Source organism: Schistosoma mansoni, chromosome 3 (genome assembly GCF_000237925.1).
Source record: "Schistosoma mansoni strain Puerto Rico chromosome 3, complete genome".
NCBI classification, from domain to species: domain Eukaryota; kingdom Metazoa; phylum Platyhelminthes; class Trematoda; order Strigeidida; family Schistosomatidae; genus Schistosoma; species Schistosoma mansoni.
In genome coordinates, this window is record NC_031497.1 from 21191356 (window position 1) to 21215572 (window position 24217).

A 24217-nucleotide genomic window follows, 5' to 3' on the forward strand; every position below is an offset into this window, starting at 1 on the left:
CAAATAGATAGTTGAGAGAATCGGATAATCTTAACACCACATGGTGTGTCAAATGAATTCAGCGATATAAAACATTACATGCCAACTGAGAACTTCAAGTAAACGGAACACACCTCAAGACTTGAAGATTCGGATTTCTACGTTGTATGGAATTGTGAATTCGCTTTGGTGAAGAGTTCCAAGCCAATATTAACTTTACACCTAGTGCTACTCAAAGCTTTAAGTCTTCTCTGTTTGATACATTTCTTCAATGAGGTGTACAGAAGAAGAAAACAACATCACTAACACAAACTTTGTGGAGAAATGAGTCATCAAAACTCGGCTAAACCCTTTCTACTACATAATTTACATACCGCCAACACTAAAAATTTACTGTCGAGTAAAAATGTGAAAGATAAACAAATTCCCCAATGAAATCCAATCACTATTCAAACTCGATACGTGGTAATTATGACTCTCGCATAATCTATTTCGGTTTGGGTGGTCAGCTATCATGGCTACTACTCACAGAAGCGTTGTGGCCTAAAGCTCAGTATACTAATATGAGCTAGGTCAATGAGGCACTGAGAAGTAGTGGGATACCAATTTAACTGATTTTACGTATCAAATAAACTGTCACAGAGACCGGTAATAAATTTTTACAGAAAACAAAAAGAGTATGAAGGTTTTATTTGATTCCTTTGTATTTTTAAAACAAATATATACAAATTAAACTGATTCAGTGTCATACAACGCTTGACGAAGATATTTTACAAACATATAAACATCTTCAAAACTATTATACAATGGTATCGGTGTAATACGTAGGAAATTTGGTAGTCTGTAATCACATATTACACCTAATCTCAATAGATTTTCATATAGTTTCTCAATCTTCACATTATTAAAACACAATGTTAACTGTGCTCCACGTTCCTCTGGACTCGATGGTGTAACAATACAATATCGATCACTATTTAGAGCTAATGAACTCTCTGTAATTAGATATTCAAGATAATTAGTTAGTTTGATTGATTTCTCCCTTAAATTATTCATACCACCACATGATTTAATAATACTGATACTGACTGTTAAAGCTGCAGCTAATAATAATGGTGGATTAGACAATCGATAGGCATCGGCACCTTTCGCTAATTCCATATTTCCAGTATAATTGAATCGTGTTTCAGTTCTATGACTCCACCAACCGGTCAGTTGAGGACCAGATATATCATTAATTATTGTATTATCACTACTATTAATATTGTTGAATTCATTAAATTTCGGTCCATAACTTGATTCTTGATGATGATGTTTTTCATGAATAAACAATCCTCCAATAGCACCGGGACTACCATTTAAATATTTATATGAACACCATACAGCCATATCAACATCCCAATCATGTAAATATAAAGGAATATTACCAACAGCATGTGCTAAATCCCATCCTACTGGACATTTACAATATTGATGACCCCATTCAGTAATTAATTTCATATTAAATAATTGTCCTGTAACATATTGTATTCCTGGTAACCAAATCAATGCAATTCTATGTTGATTTTTTTGAATTTCTTGTAAAATATCTTCATTTCTTAAACAATATTCATTAATATGTGGTTTTAGTTTAATAATACAATCATTTGGATTTAAACCATGCCAATTTATTTGTGATTCAAGTACATAATAATCACTTGGAAAGATTCCATCTTCAATTAGTATACAGCATCTCTCACCTTTTGGTCTATAGAATTTTGCAATTAATGTATGCATATTCACTGTTAAATTACAAGTCATAGTAACTTCACTTGATTTAGAATTAACAATCCATTGGGCACAATCAATAGATAATTGTTGATCACAATATGATGCTGGTAGTTCACCATAATGATAAGCTAATACACCTAAATTTCTCCATTGATTTAATATGCCATCTAAATAGGCATGTAAACGTTTTGGTTGTAATCCCATGGAATTTCCACAAAAGTATATAATTTTCTTCGAATGATTTTCATCGTTTATATCAGTTAGAGATGGATTGGGTTCAGTAAAATTGGATTGGATTGTTTTCATTACTTCTTTATAGTTTGGTAAATAAAATTCTGATTGATATGATTGTAGTAAATCATGTTCGTCTAATTTTATGGCGAAATCGATGGAATCCATATCCACTTGGTATTTATTGGCCAAATATCTTAACTCCTCCATAGAACTAGACATTACTATATAGTGAAGTGGAACCAAGAGAAATTGTATCATACTTTCTGAATTCTTTAAATTTATATTAACCAGAGTATATGAATGTAAATATCTGATTGGTTACTTAATCATAAGTATAATAAATTGAGTTTATTGACTGAAACTAATCTATGTTATTTAGAATTGTATGACCGGTCAGTTAGTGAGTGAGTTATGATTAGACAGATATATAACTTTGCCTAATGTATTCTGATTGGCTAAATTCAATAAATCATCTTGTAAGAAAGTATAAAACTATTTTGAATTGCCCAAAGAAATAACGATATTGTCTGGAAAATAATGTTTTCAAACTGTTCATTGTATAAAGTTATATCATAATAGTCAAATTATTTTAAAAATTTAGTTTTCATTCGGTTGTAATTCTTCACATTGGGTTGACAATGATTGCATGACAGTTGGTTACGACTTCTGACTAGAACTCAATAAAATACCTCTTGAATCTAGTCATTACTGAGCACATGATTATTATTATTATTATTATTATTATCAAAAAGGGGTTTTGTAGAGATTGTAATAATTTAATAGTTGAATTTATGGGTCGAATAAAGCTAGACTACCTTGGACATTAACACATTCGGATGTCGGCTAAGTGGTCTAGAGGTTAAACGTTGCGCGCTAGATCGAAGGTCTTGTGTTGGAATCCCGTGATTGGGATCGTGGATGCGTACTGCTGAGGAGTTCCACAATAGAACGAACCGACCGTCCAATGCTTCCAAGTTTTCAATGTTGTTCTAGGTTATATTGACTCATGAATTCAACTATTAAAATTTCTTCGTTTATTTAATGTGTTAGTGCTGCATATAAGTGTAATATTCACTGAAAACTCTATTTTTATCATCTTTAGTTAGTGATAGATTTTGTCTGTGAACATGGCACTGTAGGTCACCATAAATTGTAGATGAAAAAAGCAAATAAAGTGAAAGTTAGAACTTGAAAGGAAAGCACTAGTTAAAACTATGCTCTTATAAGAAGCATTCACTCATTAGATGAACGGAAATATGCTAGTTACTCTACATATATTGGATATTGAGAATAAGATATAGTACAAATTCACAGATACTTATCCTACCTTATATCAATTTTGATTCAGATATAAAACGTTATTGTTGGATTTTTTTTCTTTATTGTATAACTTTATAGATTTCTAGTCACATTGACCGGATGTCTCGAGCAGATGTCTTATTTGGTCGTATTGCACATGTCTCCACTACAAGTTTCATCAATAACGAAAATAAAACAAACCCTGTTCAACACAAGTCGGTACTTCCAATAGGTCGTTCAAATTCAGAAGGCCGTCTCTCAGAACATGAAAGAGATATAAGTAGTGGGGGTTGTCCTACCACTGTTACCGGTGATAATAATAGCTCTGGAATTAGTAATTTCAAACAAGCAATTAAAATACCCAAGACTACGTATCATTTTCTTGAATTTCTTCAACCAGACACAAGACTTTTCAACAAAGTTTTAGTACCTGTCCCACCGGGTGATGAAACATTACAAGCATTAAGGGTTGTAGCGTCAACAATCATAATATCACTTCATTCTGCCGGCAAGTAGAATATTTTTTTCTATTGTATTCAGTGATTTTGTATGATATCCTATATTCGTTTTTTCTACTCCGTTCAGTCCTACATGAGTTCACTTCCTGTCTAAACAACCCAGTGCTGATGTCTCTGATTTCAACTGTCAATTTTCATAATTTTCACACAAAATAAAGTTTGTAGCCGACGGAAACTAAACATTAATATCGGAAGCCAGCTCACTAATCGTGTGTTATTTAAGACAGTAAAAAAACAAAGAAGTAAAGACTTACTTACCAGTTTATAGTTTTCCTTGACTATAACTTACCATAAGTCACAAAATTGTAACCAATGTTCGAAAATATTTACAATTTAAGTTGACAATCATACAATCATGTAAAAGTAAAATGGTAAGTTTCTGAAGTCTTCGAAGAAATCAATGGTAATTCTAATATCATTTTTCGTGTTATCTATAACTACTAAACTACATGACTATGCTGTTTCGAATACTCAGTTCTCAAGCTCACTAGGGTTTCTTTTTAAAAGGACCTCATTATAGTATGCTGGAAAGACTCACATGGGTATGGAGTAAAAGAAGAGTCTTGTCCTATAGACAACAAAATCGATGAATCGTTAATAAAATATATGAAAAATATAAAAAGATTTTAAATTAAAATTGGCGCTAATAATGCCAATAGTCAGAATAGAAATATTAAAGTCATACATTAAAATAAGATTTTTTCTTATCAGACATTTCTCCGAATGAAAACTCATGATCATCCTAGTAAAGTTGAACAGTCACTAGCATGGGAATTCAGTACGTACGTTTCATCCCATTCGGGATTCGTTAGCTGGGTGTACTTGCATCACATCTCAGCGTTGATGTTCAAGCTTTGCTTATATAATCCTTAGCATCAACAACTGTAAGATACAAACACATTTGCCAGTACTGATGATCCTGTCGTAGTTTCCTATTATATTATTCATAAAGATAATATTAACCTATTTAAGGAGACAAGAAACTCTTCTGTCTGTATTTTTAAAGTCACCCTCGATTTCTTTTGAATATTATCATTTCATTTTTTTATTTGATGCTTTGTCGTGCCGAAATACTTATTAAGGAATGATAATTTTCTGTTTGTTAATGTGATGTAGGGTCTTGAGCCAATGTACATATGTCTGGATTCTTCTCATATGACTAACCGACTGACCGTTGGTTAAGCGCTCGCATCAAACCTGAAGGTTGTGTGTTCGGTTTTGGACTGTTTCTTGGGCACCCACTAAAAAGGAGTCTTGTACCAAGACAAGACATATGTCCATTGCTCTAGTTTTTCAATAATATCCTTACTGAGATCGATCCGTGTCGAATACTGCCTACAAAGTAAACTGCCCTCCGTCAAAAGTGAATAAAATATTTGATTTTTTTGCTCTATACCTCTCTGACTTCACCTATTTCTCTTTCATTTTCTCTGTAATCAGGTAATAATTTAGAGTTGATTGAAACGAAACCGCCAATCAAATTACAACGTTTACGTCAGGCTAATTTACCCAAAGCATATCAACCTCCAGTTGATTTACAAACACTTGGATCTGGTTTACGTGCAATGGGTCGACGACGAGAATCTCAAACTAGTCTACGTGGTAGACACCGAATGTCCAGAACAAGTTTAACTCATAATTCAATACCAGATACTCATGGTATAACAGTAGTCAATTCAAATAACAATACAAATGATAAAAGCCAAACATCATTTTCAAAACTTAATGGAAACTTAATTAAACAAAGATTAAAACAAATTAAGGTAAATTTCATTTTAGATCAGAAGGGGTTTTGTGGAGATTTCAGTATTTTCATAGTTGAAATCATGAGTCAATTGAAGCTGGTAGGTCCTCGGTTCGAATCTCGTGAGTGCGGGATCGTGGATGCGCATTTCTGAGGAGTCGCACAATAGGACTAAGCGGCCGTCAAACAGTGCTTCCAGGTTTTCCATGTTGGTCTAGCTTCAATTGACTCATGATTTCAACTGTGAAAATGTCATTTTACCAGCTAAATCATTCAATGAAGACAGATTTTTTACAATCATTTTACTTTTTTAAGATTTGTGTAATCGTATATTCATATGTAATTGATATGTTGACAAGTTAATTTATGAGTATACAAGTTTATAATGAGTGAAATACTTTGGTTATAATTAATACTAGTGGATGAAATAATTAAATAAATAGAGTCATCAGATCAACAAGAAATTATAAGAAATTCGGGAGACTAATAGTTAATCTAAATTAACGCCTTTTTATCAAGGTTTTTTTTTACAGATTGGAGGTTTCTAACCTAATCCTCAAACCTTCTCCTTTACCTAGTCTTGTGACCAGTAATAACCCTTGAAGAAATTCGGGTGGAGTTAAAGGGTATCTTCATCCTTACCTAATACCCGTTTCGTAACAACTACATTACATTGGTCATGTTTCACTGCCATAAAGTAGGACGAAACGAACTGCTGCGCAGTAAACCCGTCCTTTGGTTGATAGACGGGTATCTCGCCTACGCCATAAATGACGCAAGTTGGCGAAAGCTAGGCGAGCCTTCTGTATCCGTGCTGAGATTTCGTCACACACCAGACCACAAGGGCTGATGAGACTCCCAAAATAAGTGAAGCTGTCAACACGCTCAACTACTTCACTCCCTATCATTAGTTCAGGTGTCGATGCGACCCGATCCTGAAGTAACATTTTGCACTTCGAAGGGAAGAATCGCAATCCGAACATGCTTCTATTGTTGCTTATAGTGTTCAGGAGACTCTGCATTTTGTCAGCATCTTCAAATAGAACTATGTCGTCGGCGTATTCTAAGTCAACAAGTGAGCCTCCCGGTAAAAGTTCAACTCCTGGAGATTTAGATGATGAAAGTGATATCTCTAAAAGCATGTCAGCGACAAAGTTAAACAAGAATAGAGAGAATGGACAGCCCTGACGAACACTACTTGAGTGAGGTAACCAATTCTGATGACAGTTCGCCATAAGCTCTAACTCCGCCAGTTGTGTTTGAGTAGAGAGCCTTTATGAGGTTAATGTACTTCTTTGGTACTCCTTTCAGTGACAAACACTGCCATAGAACCTCACGATCAACGGAGTCAAATGCCGCCTTAAGGTCGAGAAATACTACGATTGTTGATCTGAATGTGCGTCTATGTTCTAGGACCTGACGTAGAGTGAATGTCTGGTCTATACAACCACATCCAGGTCGAAAACCAACCTGGTTTTCTCTAGTCTGCTCTTCACGAGCTTTGGTTAGGCGTCGAAGTATTATTGAAGCTAATATTTTAGACACTATATTAGTCAAACTGATCCCTCTGTGATTGTCACAAGAGGACTTTTGTCTTTTCTTATAGACTGGTACAATCAGCGATTGAAACCAGTCAGTTGGAATTACGTCCACTTCCCAGATTCTACCTAAGACCTCAGTCAATCTCGTTGCTAGTACTGGACCACCATCCTTAAAAATCTCAGGGATAAACCTGTCAGGGCCTGCCGCACTCTCTCGCTTCAGATTTCCTATGGCTTTTTCAACCTCGTAGAGAGTTGGAGGACTTACATTAATTTGCCATTCAGGACGACTGGGGATCGTGGGTAACTGAAGTGTGGCTGAAGGCCAGTTGAACTGATCCGTAAAGTGTTCTGCCCATCGATTCAATCTTCTAGATTGAGAATGAATAGTATATCCATACTTTATTATCCTCATAGCGTTTAAAGGATAATCGTTGTTAGTTGACTATTCACCATCACTTGAAGCGTTACTTAACTGGAACTCTTCCTTATTCATATCCATTTCTCTGATTTATAAATTTTGAATCAAACAATATCAACAATTTTAACAGAATAATCTGAATTCATTTATTATTTTGGATTCTCTTCAGTTGCTTACAGACTAGAATAAGCACAATTATTTTAAACAGGAAAATTCTTGATTAAAAGTTAAGTTTGATATATACATATGAATTCATCAAAGACAATAGTTGTGAAAGAATTAAAAAATATATTTAAATGACTTCATTCAGTATTGTTTGTTTGAATCTAGCCACTATCCATCTCTGCTTACCATATTTAAATGACTGTTTATTTGTCTGTCGTACGTACGTATGAAGTTCTACGCTGTGACTGACTGACTGACTGTCAAATATACTAATATTTTAGAAAAGGAAACTAGAAATATCATGTCAATGATTATGTCATAGTTTGTGTAATCACTTGAGAAGTTGATTAAATTGAATAATGCTTAGATAAGAAGCATAAATTAAGATCATGAAAAAAAGCTGTCAAGCAATAAACCTTTAAAACTAAAATCAATAAGAAAAAAAAAACAAAATTGATCACTTAAATTCACTTGGTATTATTTGTTTGAATCTTCCCATTGATGTTTAGGACTGAAACTGGTCAGTCTCTAATTGGCATATGTGCATATTGTGCGTATTGCATCGATATAGCCTTAATTCACAAACATTGTAAGCAAAGATGGATAGTGGCTAGCAGTGGAATGCAGGACGCGCGTTTCATCCTATTTGAGACTGACCAGTTGCAGTCCTAAACATTAATGGGAAGATTCAAACAAACAATACCAAGTGAATTTAAGTGATCAATGCTAAGTGAATTTAAACTTCACTTCATTGCACAAGCAAGTGGCTATCAGAACTCAGTAGCTAAGTAGATAACACGATGGCGTTTGAAGCGAAAGGTACTGAGTTCGAGTTCCAGAGTGAACATCAACTCTGAGATGCAGGTACATCCAGCTGACGAGTTGGAAATAGGGCGAAACGTGCGTCCTGGATGCCACTGCTAGCCACTATCCATCTTCGCTTACAAAATTGATAACTGTTTTTTTTTGAATGCTTAAATTTTGTTTCGATATTTTCAGAAAAGTAGGATAAATCTGAAGTACCTTAGTGAACGTGAACACTAGTAGGGACAACCAAATGTACTTTAATACAACATTACATGATGTCTTGATAAAATCTGAGATTCATACAGTAAATACTTCCTTTGTAAAATGTCTATTAATTGTGTCAGACTTTGTTGCTCTTTCGTTTCATTCTCTCTTCCATCACCCAATTCTTAAACCACTCTTTCTCTCACACATTTCCGCTCACTTGTCTCTCTTAAATTATATGAACTCTCCAAATTCTATTCAACTATTACGTAACCCACCCTATTTGTTTTTAATTCCATGACTCCTTCATTACCTCTAAATTTATCACACATTTGATCTTATCTGTCTTTGGACCCCACTCAACTATTACACCACCTACCCTTTATGCTTCCTTCATTCTAATACCTAATAACCTCTGACCTTTCCTTGCACATACATATATATATATATATATAGTTATCATTGATAACCTTTTGTCATCCCAATCCTTTACATTCATTTATGTCAATTGTTCCTTGCTATTTATTACCCCAATGCTAAAACTCTAATACATATTTGGTTGTAAGCAGCTGATGAGAAACCACGAAATATAATGAATTCATATTATTCTGCATCAATATTTGTTCTATCTTTATTTAAACTCATAAAGAGAACTAACTACATGAAATATTCTCATTCTCTTCTCTTCGATTTTCTCAACATTCTGACGCCAGGAGTTCCACCTTCGATTGGTGATATATACTACTTATACCTGTCGACACCACTAGCACACACCACAGTGCTTTTTTCATTTTATTGATTATCTTGAAAGATTTTCAAATATCACCGTAAACCTATAAATACATAACCACTTGAATATTTGTGTTTTTTCCGGTTATTTCACAATTATTATCTTTCATATGGCATATCTATACTTGTTTGACTTGTTATCAACGATTACTATTGTGGGAGGCTGAAGAGAATTTGCTATTTTGAAAGCAACTCATTTATTTAACATTTATTATCTATTTTATAGCTTCCCAAGTTACCATTTAATTTTGGTCGAAATATGAAATCAACATTTGAACAGAGTGGAAATGAAGTTCCGGAAAAAGTCAATAATACAAAAGAAGTCAGAGATGAATCGATTTCAGAAACTATAGGTAAAGAAAATAATGATTATACCTAAACACAATGGATACGCTTTGTATATTAATACTTCAATTAAACACTATTGACCTACATTGAAATTTACTGAAATTATAATTACGATTTAGGTTGCTTAAATTAGATTACATAAAAATTATCAGAAGGAGGTTTTGTTGAGATTTTAGTAATTTTATATAGTTGAGATCATGAGTCAATTGAAGCTAAACCACCATCGAAAACCTGGAAGCACTGGACGGCCGTTTCCTCCTACTATGGGACTCTTCAGCAGTGCGCATCCACGATCCCGCACTCGCGGGACTCGAGCGCAGAACCTACCAGTCTCGCGCCAGAGCACTTAACCGATAGACCACTGAGCCGGCTGGCATCCAACAGTGTTAATGTCTAACTTCAACCAATTCACAAAATTGAGCAACCATTCATCAATGTCTTCAGTGAGTTGATATTTCCTGGTTGAACTCCACTGGTTACTGCTTCTCACTAGAACTCCAGGAAATACCTCATGGAACTCTGGCGCGAGACTGGTAGGTCCTGGGTTCGGATCTCAGGAGGCGGGATCGTGGATGAGCACTGCTGAGGAGTCTCATAATAGAACGAAACAGCCGTCCAGCGCTTCCAGGTTTTCGATGGTGGTCTAGCTTCAATTGACTCATGATCTCAACTATATAAAATTACATAAAAGTTATTAAATAGCTGGCAAGTAACGATTGCTCATAAAAAGAAACCCTATCACCAATGAATGAAACCAATCTCTTGAATGAATTAAATAATATAAAGACAGAATAATTGATCAATAAAATAAAATTTCATATCACTAGAATTATATGTCAGCTATCATATAAGAAGGATTAAAGAGAAAAACATGAACATGTACCTAATGTAATCTTTGTTTTTTGCCTGTGATTACAATAATATCAGTTGTTGCTCCGAGTAAACAGCTCAAATTTGATCAAGATCTATATATATATTCTTCCAGTCTTATCACTGATTATTACGGATTACATAAGTTATTCAGTAATGTCAGTCTAGATAATTATAAGACATATGTTGATCACTTCAATCGATATAGTTGAACAATTGTTTACCTTTTTTGTGTCATTTTATACTTTAAAACAAAGTTGACTAAATTAGGCTAGTTTGTTTTACCAGAGTTTTGGTAAAAAATCATGACTGGGTTCAGTTAAATCATGTTCCGAGTGAGAGATAACTAGATAATCATTGTGTTATCGTAATTTGACTGAAGTTAAAATTTTGTTGACCATAGAATTCTGATTTTATGGTTTATAAGTAATCCTCTTTCTCCCTACTATAGTTACAGATTGTTGAAGTGTTCCAAATTCAGGTCATAACAGCTGTTCAGTGCTCTCTCTAGTTTGACTTAATTTGAAGATTATTTCTCCTCATCTTGTATTTATAAAGAATTTTTTTTCTTTTTTTACTACCAGATTGTAGAGGATTCTGTTCACCCAAGTTCAAGTTAAAACATAACAAAAATGATACATACAATAAAGAAGACGATCGTGAAGACGAAGATGACGATAATGATGATGATGAAATAGATGAAGAGACTGACAACACTGACAATAGTGATTGTATTGAGGATGAAACCGATATTGATTTAACTGATGATGATCCACCATCCGAAGATAATCAATCAAAGAACAGAATTTCAATGTTCTATCAAGAGTCGAAATTCCCTAGGTTTGGACGATCAATTCATCATAATGTAAATGAATCATTTATACGAAAACAAATTATGGCATCACAGTTATTTAAAACGTCCCCAGCATCAGAAGCACACTACAAACAATATTCACAATCAGAGCCTGATTTGTTTAATAAAATCCCAACATTACTATCGTTATCATCAACATCTTCATCTTTCAATGATTTATCAGGTAATCATTTTCATCAAGAGCAACAATCAAAAACGTTGTATAAACCACGGAAAAAATTAATGCGAGAATCATATCGAGCTATGAATGTGAGTGTTATCATACATTCAACATTATTTCTTTTCACCATTAATTAAGTAATTATCACTACTATTTAGACTGAACACTCGTTTTTTGAAGATTATGGGTACACATTTCACAGTAATACCAACCAGTACGAAACCTAGATTCACGGTTTTCTGCTAAATACCTTCAATCACCTAACAACTCAACGTAATTCACTTGGTGTCGAGTTACTTAGATTAGTGGTTACATTGCGACTTTATCAAAGTTGAAAGGACTAGAAAAATATGAAATAGGTCACTATTCAGCAATCAATTACTTGCGAATTACTCATTTGCCTTTAGGCAGTATTACTGAAAGAGCTCTATGGTTGATTTTTTTTTCTTAACAGTCACCAATATTATACGTGGATCTACAAGTTATCCAATGCCATACTCAGTGGTGTTTCAATAGAGCTTTTCTAATAACTTTTTTATTCATAAGTGGTAACTAGCAATTAACTTCGATCTGAGGTAGGGGAGGTGAAACTTTAAAACTGACTATCTAAACTAGGAAAGTAGTTTCATGTCATATCATGCTGTGATCTGGTTGTGAAGTTTGATTTACTACCCTCAGCTAGTAGTGTCCAGTTGAACTAACTGGATCAACACCGATGTCGAGTCCTTACTGAACTATTTATTCACTGCTACAGACCTGTTAGAGTGAGCTTGGAATTATCTTTTCTTGCTGAAATCTGATTCATGAACATTTCAAAGATAAACTGTCACTTTTTATTACCACAATGTCAATCAGTGAGATGCAACGTAGAACTTGGTACATGTGTACATCGGTTCAAGGTACCATACTCCATTAGTTCAGTAAGATGAAATATCTGCCTATTAAACTTGGCAACAAGGATAAGCTATTAAAGTATTTCGGTCAAGACTAGCGAATGAGTTTAAAATAATTGCTGACTGTTATTTAGAATTTAATAGGTGATTATTTATTTAATCACATACATATTGGTACAAAGGGTACCGGATACATATGCGCCACACAAAATAATGAGAATAGGAGGAGAAAGGGGGAAGATGCGTATATATAAAAGAAGGGGTAAAAAATAGAAGAATAATAATGATGGGGGGAACTGAAATGTACAACCAGAAGAACTCTTTTAGTTAAGAAAGTTATAACTACTCTTTATGAAGAAAGTAAAAGAAGGTTACAGCAAGCTCACCACTAGCTTCTATTCTGAGCTATATCTGATAACATCTCTCTTTTTCAGTGTACTTATAAGTAATGTCAAACACTGTAATCAACTATAAAGCTGATCTGTTCTATTTCGTCTTGTTTTTTTTTGTTGTAGAAATCTAAAATTTCATTAGAATTAAATCGATTTCCAAATCTTGAAGATAGTGAAAGTGAATCAATAATAGTCGCAACTATGATACCTCAAGTCTTTATACATGAAACAAATGAAAAACAAATAAATCTACAATCTATTACATTAGAACAATTATTATATGGAATTAAATTTAAAGGTTCTAATATTGGAAATATTAATAATCTTTATATTGAACAATATAACAATAATGAAAATGATCAACTAATCACTTTTGATTATCTTATTACTAATAATCATATTTATGAAAGATTAAAACAATTATTTAAAGAGTATACTCAAACAAACATTATGAAGTGTATATTATACTCAGAATATAGTAATAGTAATACTATTAATCCTATTATGATTTCATCTTCTAATATGACAATTCCATCTATGGATCAATCGGTTACTTATAAAGATAATGATCTATATGAATTACTTCAACATGTTTATTTACCAGAGATTGGGTTGTTGAAAAATCCAAAATTCACTATAAAATTACAACGTAAACAATGTTATTCAATTATTCAATTGAATCATATACGTCGTGAATTATTCAGGTCCAATAATAATAATAATGAAAGATTTCAATTGGAACAATTCAAGATGACCTATTCATCATTTATTTTATTTTAAACTTATCTAACAGATTAATTGTATATAGTATATACACAGATAGAGATGTTTGTTTTACATCTTTATGCATCTACTTACTTACTTACTACTTAATAAACTACTTAAATTACTTTAAAGAAGAGAAAAGAAGATACTTCTGTTTATCTATTTGTTTAAGTTACCTTATTGTAAGTGAACAAACAATCAATGAGTATGATTTTCTACCTTTTTTTTTCTCAATTTGTTTATACTCCTCTTGAACTGTGACTATTTTGCAATGTGCTCTAAGTTACTAAATTGGGTTTAGATATATATATGTTTAGATGATAATTGTATATCTACTTATGGCTTATTTCTAGTTCTTCAATATACGTTATGAATGTATCTGTGCTGTTTTCTTTTCCATCTATATATATATTCAGCTTCCTATTTTTTAATATACTGCTACTACTACAATATATGCATGATTGAGATCAGTTTGTCTAATATTTTTTTTATGCTTCTCTTCATGATAATTATCATCTCATTTTCCTGTGATCGATATGAATAGAAATTTTTTATTTTATTATTTATTTAAACACATAAATATTAGTACAAAGGGGCAACAGATATATATGCGCCTCACAAATCTCATTTGGTTTGTGTGAGGGCTGTGATACTGCCCAGGTGCCCAGACCGAAGCAGGCGGTTTTCTTAGGGGGCCACACTCGGAACCTTTGACATAAAGATCCGATCCACAAGGCAGTGAGGCAACGTAAGAAGATGCATTCCCATGATAGCCGGTGACCAACGATTGATTCATACGCCATTTGTTCCCTCAAAATACTGGAGTCCATGTGCACCATTGGTTTGGAATCAGGGTTTTCCAACTCCCCCAGGTGAACTTTCCGTGTCCACCAACCCGCTTAAAGCGCCGGACATTCGCTTTTTGTCCTCTCCATTTCGTAAACAAGTACAGATTTCTGCATCCGATTTTAGGTTACATTTATTTGATGATGACTAATAATACTACTAATCTGTCAAAGTGAAAGTAGTAGTCAATCAAGTCTTTAAACAATTCACTGACTAAAACTAACTAGAAACTAGTTAAAACAATAACCATAATTTTATTATCAAAATATTATTATATATAGGGTATACAAAATATTTTATATGAGTAAAAAACAAACCAACAAATATCAGAACAATCTTTAACAAAAAGTAAATGCAAAGTGTAGAGTACAGATAAAGATGAATATTGAATAGGGCAGACATTAAAGAGATGGGAATAATTAATCAGTTTATAGGATGTTTTGTGTATTTATTACGTGGAAATATTACAAAAAACAATCAAATGGGTAATATACATTCAACTGTAATCGGTTGTTGTTGTTGTTGTTTCTTTTTACGGAGAAGTTCCGTTAAATGCCAAATTGATTTATAACTATTATTAGATAACAAACAAACAATAATAACAACATCGTAATTGTCAGTTTGTTCATTATTATGAGTATTAAGGTGTTTTACTTATTTGTTTTTGATGATGACGACGATATATACAAGACAAGTAGATAAATATCCTTTCCATATGATTGAAGAGGACAGAGAATGAAACAGGTAGTGTATACATGAAACACAAAGATGATCATATAAAAATTATCCATGTGTTTGATCATCTTCAACAAAATCAAGTGCTTCACCTTTAGTTACGCATTCAATATGACTAACCTAAAAATGAATAACAAAACAAGAGTTATTTTATGGAATAAATGTATTGATAAACATTATCAACAATGTCACGGCAACTCAGATTCGTAAATCAAGATTTTAATAATCTGTCTACCAAAACAACCATAGGATGGATTTTCTGACGTCCTATTGTGAGTAACAATAGTAGGTGAAATTCATCTATCTTAAGAGTAAGACCTGTAATGATCAATGACAATGAATGACAGTCGGGTTAAGTCATACAAACTAAGTGAAGTTAGATATGTGGACAATTGGATGTGACCAACTCAATGTTCTAGAAGCAGTGGGTACAGTGAGTTCTAGGTTCAATCTCGGGAGGGGTTGATAGTGTAAACCACTGAGTATTGACATCTAAGATTAAAACATTTATCTGGCGCTCCTTTGTTCTCAATATCTTTTCATTTAGGATCACTCTGTGATGTAAATCATCTTCAAATAAACGAAGTGACAAAATCAAAATGGGTACGTCGAACACAAAATAATGGTTAGAAACTGTGCACAGTTCTGTCCGTTGTTTTAAGCTGAGATAAGCGAAAACAAAATTAGACAATCATATCACAAAAAATACATTCACCATGTACTTCCTATAAATGGCTCACCAAGGTAGTACAGTTGACATTAAAACTTTACTGTCAAAAAGGATATCACATTTGCGTATATTTATAAAAAAAAATGAAAGATTTTGATATATGACAACTTTTCTTGTTCTAAGTGCTCATAGTTATTAAAATAAAAAAAAATATAGTTAACTGATATAATCAGTTTGTAAGTATTGCGAATTGTCATGAACCCAATACGACCCATTGATTTGGATAAGGCAAACAAACTAAGAGATCTCATGAGCCTGAGTAGTTACCCCACCTCAACAGAAGAGGTCTTCTTATTATATACTATTTTCGTAATTTATAACATTTTTTTAGATATGAGTGAATAGTTGGGAAAGGTGGAACACTTGGAACTATTCTAGAGCGGGTTAACTACGCATATTTTTTAAATGTGTATTTATTAAATATTTGGCTTATGGTATCTTTGTGATACTCCTATTTTAAGTTTTCATGACACTCGATAACTGTTCATATATGTTTTACGGAGAATTATTTATGCACTTACTACTAATACTACTCAATTTTGTATCACATATAATCTAGTTATGCACAAGTTGTAATTTCCTGGTTGCGGTACGTTGTGGTCGTGCAGTTAATTTATATAATTGTGTGAGGAAAAATACCAATAATATAAGGAAAATCGGTATGTTATCTTCGTGTTTTAATGTCAGTAGGGATAAGAGAGCTGTGTGGGTCAATAAGCGTTAAGATTACAGGCCGTTGTTGGTGACCAGCCGAGCTATTGGCTAAAGTAAAGGCCATTGGTCTGATCGACATAAAGTGAACCCCATTATAAATGGGCTCCATAAGTCGAGTGATTTTGATAGAGTTTTGTCTTCTGAGCTGGATGGTTTGGTGGTGGAGCTTTCAAAGTTCTTCTGAACGACATCATCAGCACGAACTTCGGGTAGAAGTTACAAATCTTCTCCACCATCTCGAGTGATTGTATTTAGTGGGTCACATAAACGGTAGAACTCATAATAAAATTACTAACATAACTTGACTAATAGTATATTTAAATAATTATAATTGGGATAAAAAATAAAATTAGAACTCCCAGTAACAAATAATCAACCTAATTTCATCTATTTATCTACTGAAAAATGACCATCAAAACGAATAACCAGATTAACATTGTAACATTCATTAAATACAAAATTGAAATTGAGTTTGTCATCAATATACGTGGAGAACTACGAAAGCCATCATCCAGAAGATATAGGTGTTTATTAAAAGTTGTCTACGCAAGATACTCAATGTCCGTTGGCCAAACACTATCAGCAACATTCTACTGCGAGAGAGAACAAACCAGATTCCAGCGGAGGAAGAAATCAGGAAGAAGTGCTGGAAGTGGATAGGGCGCACATCGAGGAAATCATCCAACTGCGTCACAAGACAAGCCCTCATATGGAGTCCTGAAGGCCAAAGGAGAAGAGGAAGACCAAAGAACACATTACGCCGAGAAATGGATACAGACATGAGAAGAATGAGCGAAAATTGAATAGAACTAGAAAGGCCCAGGACAGAGTGGGTTGGAGAATGCTGGTCGGCTGCCTATGCTCCATTGGAAGTAACAGGCGTAGGTAGGTAGCAGTAAGTAATGTCATCAATATTGTTATAAAACAAATAAAAATTAACACACTTGGATAATTTTAAAGACAAAAAAGCAACAACATTATTCAGCCCGTCGGTCATCTACAACGTAGGACCAGGAACATATATACACCGATCCAAGTTGCCATGCCGCATTTGCACAAAAAGATGAACACCAAATTTATAGAAACAGTTATTTCACTTACTTTATTACGGAATTTTACACCATAGAATTTTTCAGCTGATTCTAATAATTCAGGTCGAAATGTTGTAGTAATAAATTGTGCTTCCGATTTTAAATCTTTAATCATATCAGCAACAGCTTTACGATATTGTGCATCTAATGCGGCATCAATTTCATCAAACAAATAAAATGGTGCTGGATCACACTTTTGAATGGCAAAAATTAAAGTTAAAGCAACTAGTGATTTTTGTCCACCGGATAATTGATTCATATCACGCATATCAGCTGAATCACCAGTAAAACTAACACGTATACCAACTCCAATAAATCGTTCAACATCGGGAATAACACTACTATCAGCACCACCATCTTCATCACTACTACCTTCACCTTCTTGCTATTTAATTAATTAAGGAGAAATAACGGAAAAATGTTTTAAAAAACTGAAGGAATAACAGTCCATAACAGAGAAAACATAACAACACTGATCATTTTCCAATAAACAAGCGTTTAGCATTGTAAAGTTAAGAGGATAAAAAAAATACTGTTACCTTACACACTACTTAATATGATGTGATATTTATATGCAATCTAACTATACTACTTACAAATAATTATAAATTCATTGAGTAATTTTCTCTCTTGTGGCTTTAAAATTGGATTTCCTTACATTGATTTATGTAGTTACTACTTGGTTTATCCATATAAATTTCACTTTGTTTGCTTCCGGTCCGTACAACACTTCGGATTCAAGTATGTTATGTAAACCAAGTCTTATTTTTGTTATTATAGGACGTGGTGAGGGTGAGAACTGTTGAATTTTAAATTCCATATCAAGAAATGACTTCAGTTACACCAGTAAGTACTGGACAGCTGTTCCACCTTGGTATGGTACTCCTAAATAGATCTCATCCACGACTCAACAAGGCGTCGGACTCAGGATCTTAGCAAGCTGATTATAGTTTGGAATGTAAACAAATGGATTCCTAGCCAGGACTTGAAAGTTCACACTAGGCTAGGACGAAACAACCGCCTAATCTTTTTTGGTTTCCAATGATTATCTAACCAAAGTCAATCCGTGATGTGAAACTTGAATTTTATTGAACAATAACCCAGGTGATTCTGAAGATTAGAAAAACTGTCTGAAAGTCAACTTAGATATCATCAGTGAGAATACAGTTATCGATTCAGAAATTAGTTCGAATACATGTTATTAGTGATAAATAAAACAGTTTAAGTTACGAAGCTTAACTACACGATAATGAGCACTTACGCGGACACCTTTTTTCATTACCAATTCTGCACGACCTTCAGGTACAAGTCGTTTGAAAATATCTTGGAAATTTTTAGATACCTTTAAGTGTAGAAATAAAGAACAGCATGAAACATTAATAACTTACAGCTTGACAAAAAAACTGCCGGAAAAATTATTAACCTCATTACAAAAATATACGTTAACTATGAATACTTCTTCATTATGGTCTTTTTTTACACCACCACAATATAGTGATCTAATTGTGATCCAGATATATTATTTTTACAATCACCTCTTGAAAATCAGAAATCAAGAATTTTGAAAACTCGTGTCATATATTGATTGATCATTGAGTAGTGGCTAATTTCATATTTGCCTAGTCCTTAATGTTGATTGGATCCTATCAAATGATTCCCAATATGGCCACCAGTCTAAATGAATCGACATTGTAACCAATAAGTTAGGCAGTTGGAATTAGTCGGCAGGAAATCCTACGCTAGTTGACACTCATCTGTAAGGCATATGTGAGACCTTTAGGAGAATGATGCTTTCGTCACCCAGGTCATCCAGTTTCACAGCCTGATAGTTTAAGGCCGAATCGATTATTTCCAACTCCCTAACATCAAAATTTTTTTTATTGTGAACCGAGAGAAGTATAGGAAAGTATATCTCTATCTGATAGATAGACCACTCAATGGAATTGTAGTTGTCAATATTACTAGTAATTTATCCTGATAATAGATAATAGCCTCCATCTTGTTAAACATTAAATTATAGAGACTGACCAGTTGCAGTCCTAAACATCAATGGGAAGATTCAAACAAACAATACTAAATGAATTTAAACTTCACCCCATCGCACAAGCAAGTGGCTATCATGACTCGGTAGCTGAGTGGATAACGTGATGGCGTTTGAAGCGAAAAGTACTGGGTTCGAGTCCCAGAGTGAACATCAACTCTGAGATGCAGGTACATCCAGCTGACAAGTCCCAAATAGGACGAAACGTGCGTCCTGGATTCCGCTTCTAGCCACTATCTATATTTGATTAAATTACTTAGATTAACTATTTAATAAATTATAAAACGGATGATACATTGATTCTGCTAAAATGGCAGAATGACATTAATATAGAATAGTAATTACATAAAGACTAAAAAAATCGAACAACCTCATCCACATACACAAAAACACTTTAACGAACCTGTTTAAATGTTAATTGAATAGCTTCATATTTTTGATGATCTAATGCATTCATTAAATCTTTAATTGCTTGACAACCTTTATCTAATTCTTCTTTACGTTTTAATAATTTCTCTTTCTCTTCTGAATGTGATACAAATTGATCTAATGCTTTTTTATTCACATGACTATAACGTTTTAATTCACGATTAGCTTTATCAAGAAGTTTGAATAGCTTAAATTCAAAGAGAACAAGAAATTTATAAGATACAATATTTGAAGATTTTAAAGTGGTAAGCAAACTATATATATACGGAAAGTCCACCTAGGGGAGTTGGGAAACCCTGATTCCAAACCAATGGTGTACATGGGCTCCAGTATCGTGAAGAAACAAATGGCGTATGAATCAATTGTTGGTCACCGGCCACCACGGGACTGCGTCTCCTTGCGATGCTCCACTACCTTGTGGATCAGATCTTAAGGTTAAAGGCTTCGGGTGTGGCCCTCTAAGAAAACCACCTGTTTCGGTCTGGGCACCCGGGCAGTATCACAGCCCTCACACAAATCAAATAAGATTTGTGTGGTGCATATGTATTTGGTGCCTCTTTGTACCAATATTTATGTGTTCAAATAAATAAATAATAACTATTTTCATGACTAACAATACAATTTTCGTGTAGTTATTACAAACGAATACAATATATTTTATATAGTTGAAATCATGAGTCAATTAAAGCTAGACCACCATGGAAAACCTGTACGCACTGGACGGCCATTTCGTCCTATTGTGGGACTCCTCAATTGACTAGCAATTTCAACTATATAAAATTACTAAAATCTCCACAAAACCCCCTCCTGAGAATATAATATGTGCGAATTCTTGACTATTCACAATTCAGTTTAATGACTAATCAACGTCACATAACGGTTGTTTTTTTTCTTGTGTCTCTTGTTTTACAAAAATATGAAGATGGTTTGTAACTAAGAGAAGCTGCTTTAAAGTAATGAGAATATTACCAACTCATCATAGTTTCGTAAACCATTTGTGTAACAGTGGAAGCTATCACTTAAATGATATTTCACATTTTATAAGATCATAATATTTAAACCCGACACATTTTGATATAGGTGGTTACTTCCACTACTACATCAATAGATAGGTGATTATTATAGATTATATTGCGAACTGACTTTAGACAACTATTGGAAATCAAGAAACATGGGACAGCTATTTCGTTCTAAAACAGCATTCTTCAGTAGTGAACATACAAGATCTCACTGAGTATCGAATCCAAAACCTTTAAGTCTCGGTCTCGCAGAGAGTACCTAACCTTTGAACTATCGAGTCGACATCCAGTAGTTTGCATTTTTCCAACACCATTAGTGAGTAATTGACTCACAATCGACATGGTTGGATTTCACTGGTCAAAACTTTGCATTAGAACTAGAAATTCGAGGTACTGTTTCAATACAACTAAACCAAAGTGAAATAAATACTTGTTTTCTTTTAATTCGAAAATGTTGCCAAGTTTAAACAGTACGAGTATCTGAAGTAGCAAAAATTATGTTCGTAATCTCATTCAGAACATTTTAGTTTTAAAACTTCCTTTGCTGAGGTTTCATTCTTTGAGCTGGATGGTTGATAAGACAAGCTATCAGTCATATGCGGAGAAATTCGAATGGCTAACATCTCTGCCTAAAGTTTGTGTTGATGTCGTTCAGAAAAAACAATGAAAGCTTCAAAATTAAACCATCTAGCTCAGAAAACGAAGCTACATTAAACGACTTCCTATCATACTCTTTGAAGTACAAAAATTAATTATATCGCCTAAATACTAATCACTCTACATATATAAACGTTAGTATACAACTTTTTCATACTCTACATATATAGGGAATCAAATAATGTGAGAAAATAAAACGTACATTCATCCAATGAGACATTCTAAAATATTATTAATATCTCCGATATGGAATAAACAGTTCAAACAAATTCATTCATGAGATTCATACGACTTAAAAGGTAACCAAGTAGTCTCACTAACTCTCAAACACAATTATATATATAGTTGTATTAAAGCAGTGATGCAGTAGTTAAAGTGTTCGACTTTCAGCCACTATATCGCAGTTTCGAACCCAGCCCCACCTATTTTGGTTTCAGTAGTCGGGTATCAACACTACACTTCACACTTGGAGTGTGCCTTCAATGAGGTAACATTAATAATGAGTTAGTTTGATTATCGAGCAATTTCATAAATATCTATATACATATATATACATACTTGTTTCATGTTTTTATCTTGAAATTTATCAAATGTATTTGCTGGCAAAGAACCTAAATCACGAATTTTCTTCATATTTTCTTCTTTCTAAAAAAATGAAACAGAATATAGAAATAGTCATTCATTTGTTTTTTGGTTTAGGGAAAAGAAAATCGAAAAATTATTCAATGTTTTAAATAATTAACTTTAAAGAAAGAAACATTTCAAAGATATGTTAAACCTGTAATAGATATCAGCCCCCAAAATGCCCTGGTACGGCCGAGAGTGGGGAGAGTCCGCTCTCCCTCTTGAAATGCTCGCATGGCTACGCTTATACAACCTCTGCCAAGGAAGTTCTACTCACTGCCATCTCGTGGCTGGGGTGTTGTTCACGAAATTGAGAGGACGAAAAGCGAATGTCTGGCGCTTTAAACGGGTTGGTGGACACGGAAAGTTCACCCAGGGGAATCAGATCTTTAGGTCAAAGGCTCCCGGTGTGGCCCCTTAAGAAAACCACCCGCTTCAGTTTGGGCACCTAGGCAATATCACAGCCCCCACACAAATTTAATGAGATTTGTGTGGCGCATATGTATTTGGTGCTTCCTTGTACCAATATTTATGTGTATAAAGAAATAAATAAATATATGTAATAGGTATGAATAGTGGTATTGTCATAGTGATAAGTAAGTTATAATTAAGATTCAATAAGGCAGAGTTTTATCTTCTTTTTTTCTATTTTCCCCTATTTGTTGAGTTGAACTATTATTATTATTATTATTATTATGTTAATGATAATTGATATGTCTTGTTGATTGAATGCTATACTCGGATCCTAAGCTAGTCTCGTAACCCCCAAGCTAGAACTACAAAGCGACTTGAACATGAGAGAAATGGCACAAAATATGTGGGAAGCACTTTACTCCAAAGGTTCCTTTATGTACAGAAAATATAGGGTTTTTATAGTATTTTAGAAGTCCTTGGGTTTTCCTGAAAATTCTAGAATACTACTAAACATAGTAGCAGTGTAGTAATCAGCCAATCAGAACCTCTACATGTGACTTTTCATTTTCGCGATATTTCTAGCAAAACTTCTAATCAAACGCTGGTCGGATAAAATGCTCCTTAATGTCTTCCTGAGCGTGTCATGTCTATTGCGAGAAATTTTCAGGATCATCCCAACAATAATCAACTAATTTTTACGACATGAAAGGTTTCAAACTGGATTATTAAATTGTGGAAATGGAAGTATATACATGTTATAGAAATTGTTTATAATGTTGATCAATAACATAATCATAGATCAACTACTATCCTACTACAGATTAGTAACTTACTTTTATATAAGACAACGATTGTTTTCATGTTTAACTAAGTGAATGAATTGAGGCTTAATGAAATATCTTAAATGAAATGAACTTTTAAGAATTTTTTTAAGACGGATATAAAAATAAATTCACTTAATATTGTTGGTTTGAAACTTCTAATTGATGTTTAGGACTGAAACTGTCAGTTTCTAATTGACATATGTGCATACTGTGCATATTGCCTCGATACAGCCTTAATTCACAAGCATTTTAAGCAAAGATTGCTTATGAACTAAGGTTACATCGAGGAGATACGCACAGTATGTACATATGCCAATTAG

The 24217-nt window shown here is 33.6% G+C and overlaps 3 protein-coding genes and 1 non-coding gene across 4 annotated transcripts in view; 2 read left to right on the forward strand and 2 right to left on the reverse strand.

Annotated features, from left to right (window-relative positions):
* Positions 1-708: 708 nt before the first annotated feature.
* On the reverse strand, positions 709-2369 carry Smp_023470 (3-hydroxy-kinureninase; the record flags this gene model as incomplete). Its single annotated transcript, XM_018799614.1, has 1 exon — positions 709-2369. The coding sequence occupies exon 1, from the start codon at positions 2239-2241 to the stop codon at positions 709-711; it is 1533 nt and encodes a 510-aa protein (XP_018651385.1). The 5' UTR covers positions 2242-2369.
* Positions 2370-3402: 1033 nt separating this feature from the next.
* On the forward strand, positions 3403-13956 carry Smp_134840 (hypothetical protein; the record flags this gene model as incomplete). Its single annotated transcript, XM_018799615.1, has 5 exons — positions 3403-3724; positions 5241-5467; positions 11274-11304; positions 11475-11812; positions 13132-13956. The coding sequence occupies 5 exons, from the start codon at positions 3403-3405 to the stop codon at positions 13786-13788; spliced, it is 1575 nt and encodes a 524-aa protein (XP_018651386.1). The 3' UTR covers positions 13789-13956.
* Positions 13957-14875: 919 nt separating this feature from the next.
* The window catches only part of Smp_134850 (putative rootletin (Ciliary rootlet coiled-coil protein)), a gene marked incomplete at its 5' end in the record, with an annotated part of 25546 nt that continues 16204 nt past the window's right edge, over positions 14876-24217 (reverse strand). The window contains 5 exons of the mRNA XM_018799616.1: positions 14876-15474; positions 17900-18274; positions 19151-19231; positions 20334-20546; positions 22594-22680. Of these exons, the coding sequence (XP_018651387.1) occupies positions 15403-15474; positions 17900-18274; positions 19151-19231; positions 20334-20546; positions 22594-22680 (828 nt within the window). The 3' untranslated portion in view covers positions 14876-15402. The remainder of the gene's footprint in view (positions 15475-17899; positions 18275-19150; positions 19232-20333; positions 20547-22593; positions 22681-24217) is intronic.
* Positions 20011-20081, forward strand: Smp_tRNA_02253_Pseudo_TTG.1.1. Its single transcript has one exon. It is a non-coding gene (tRNA).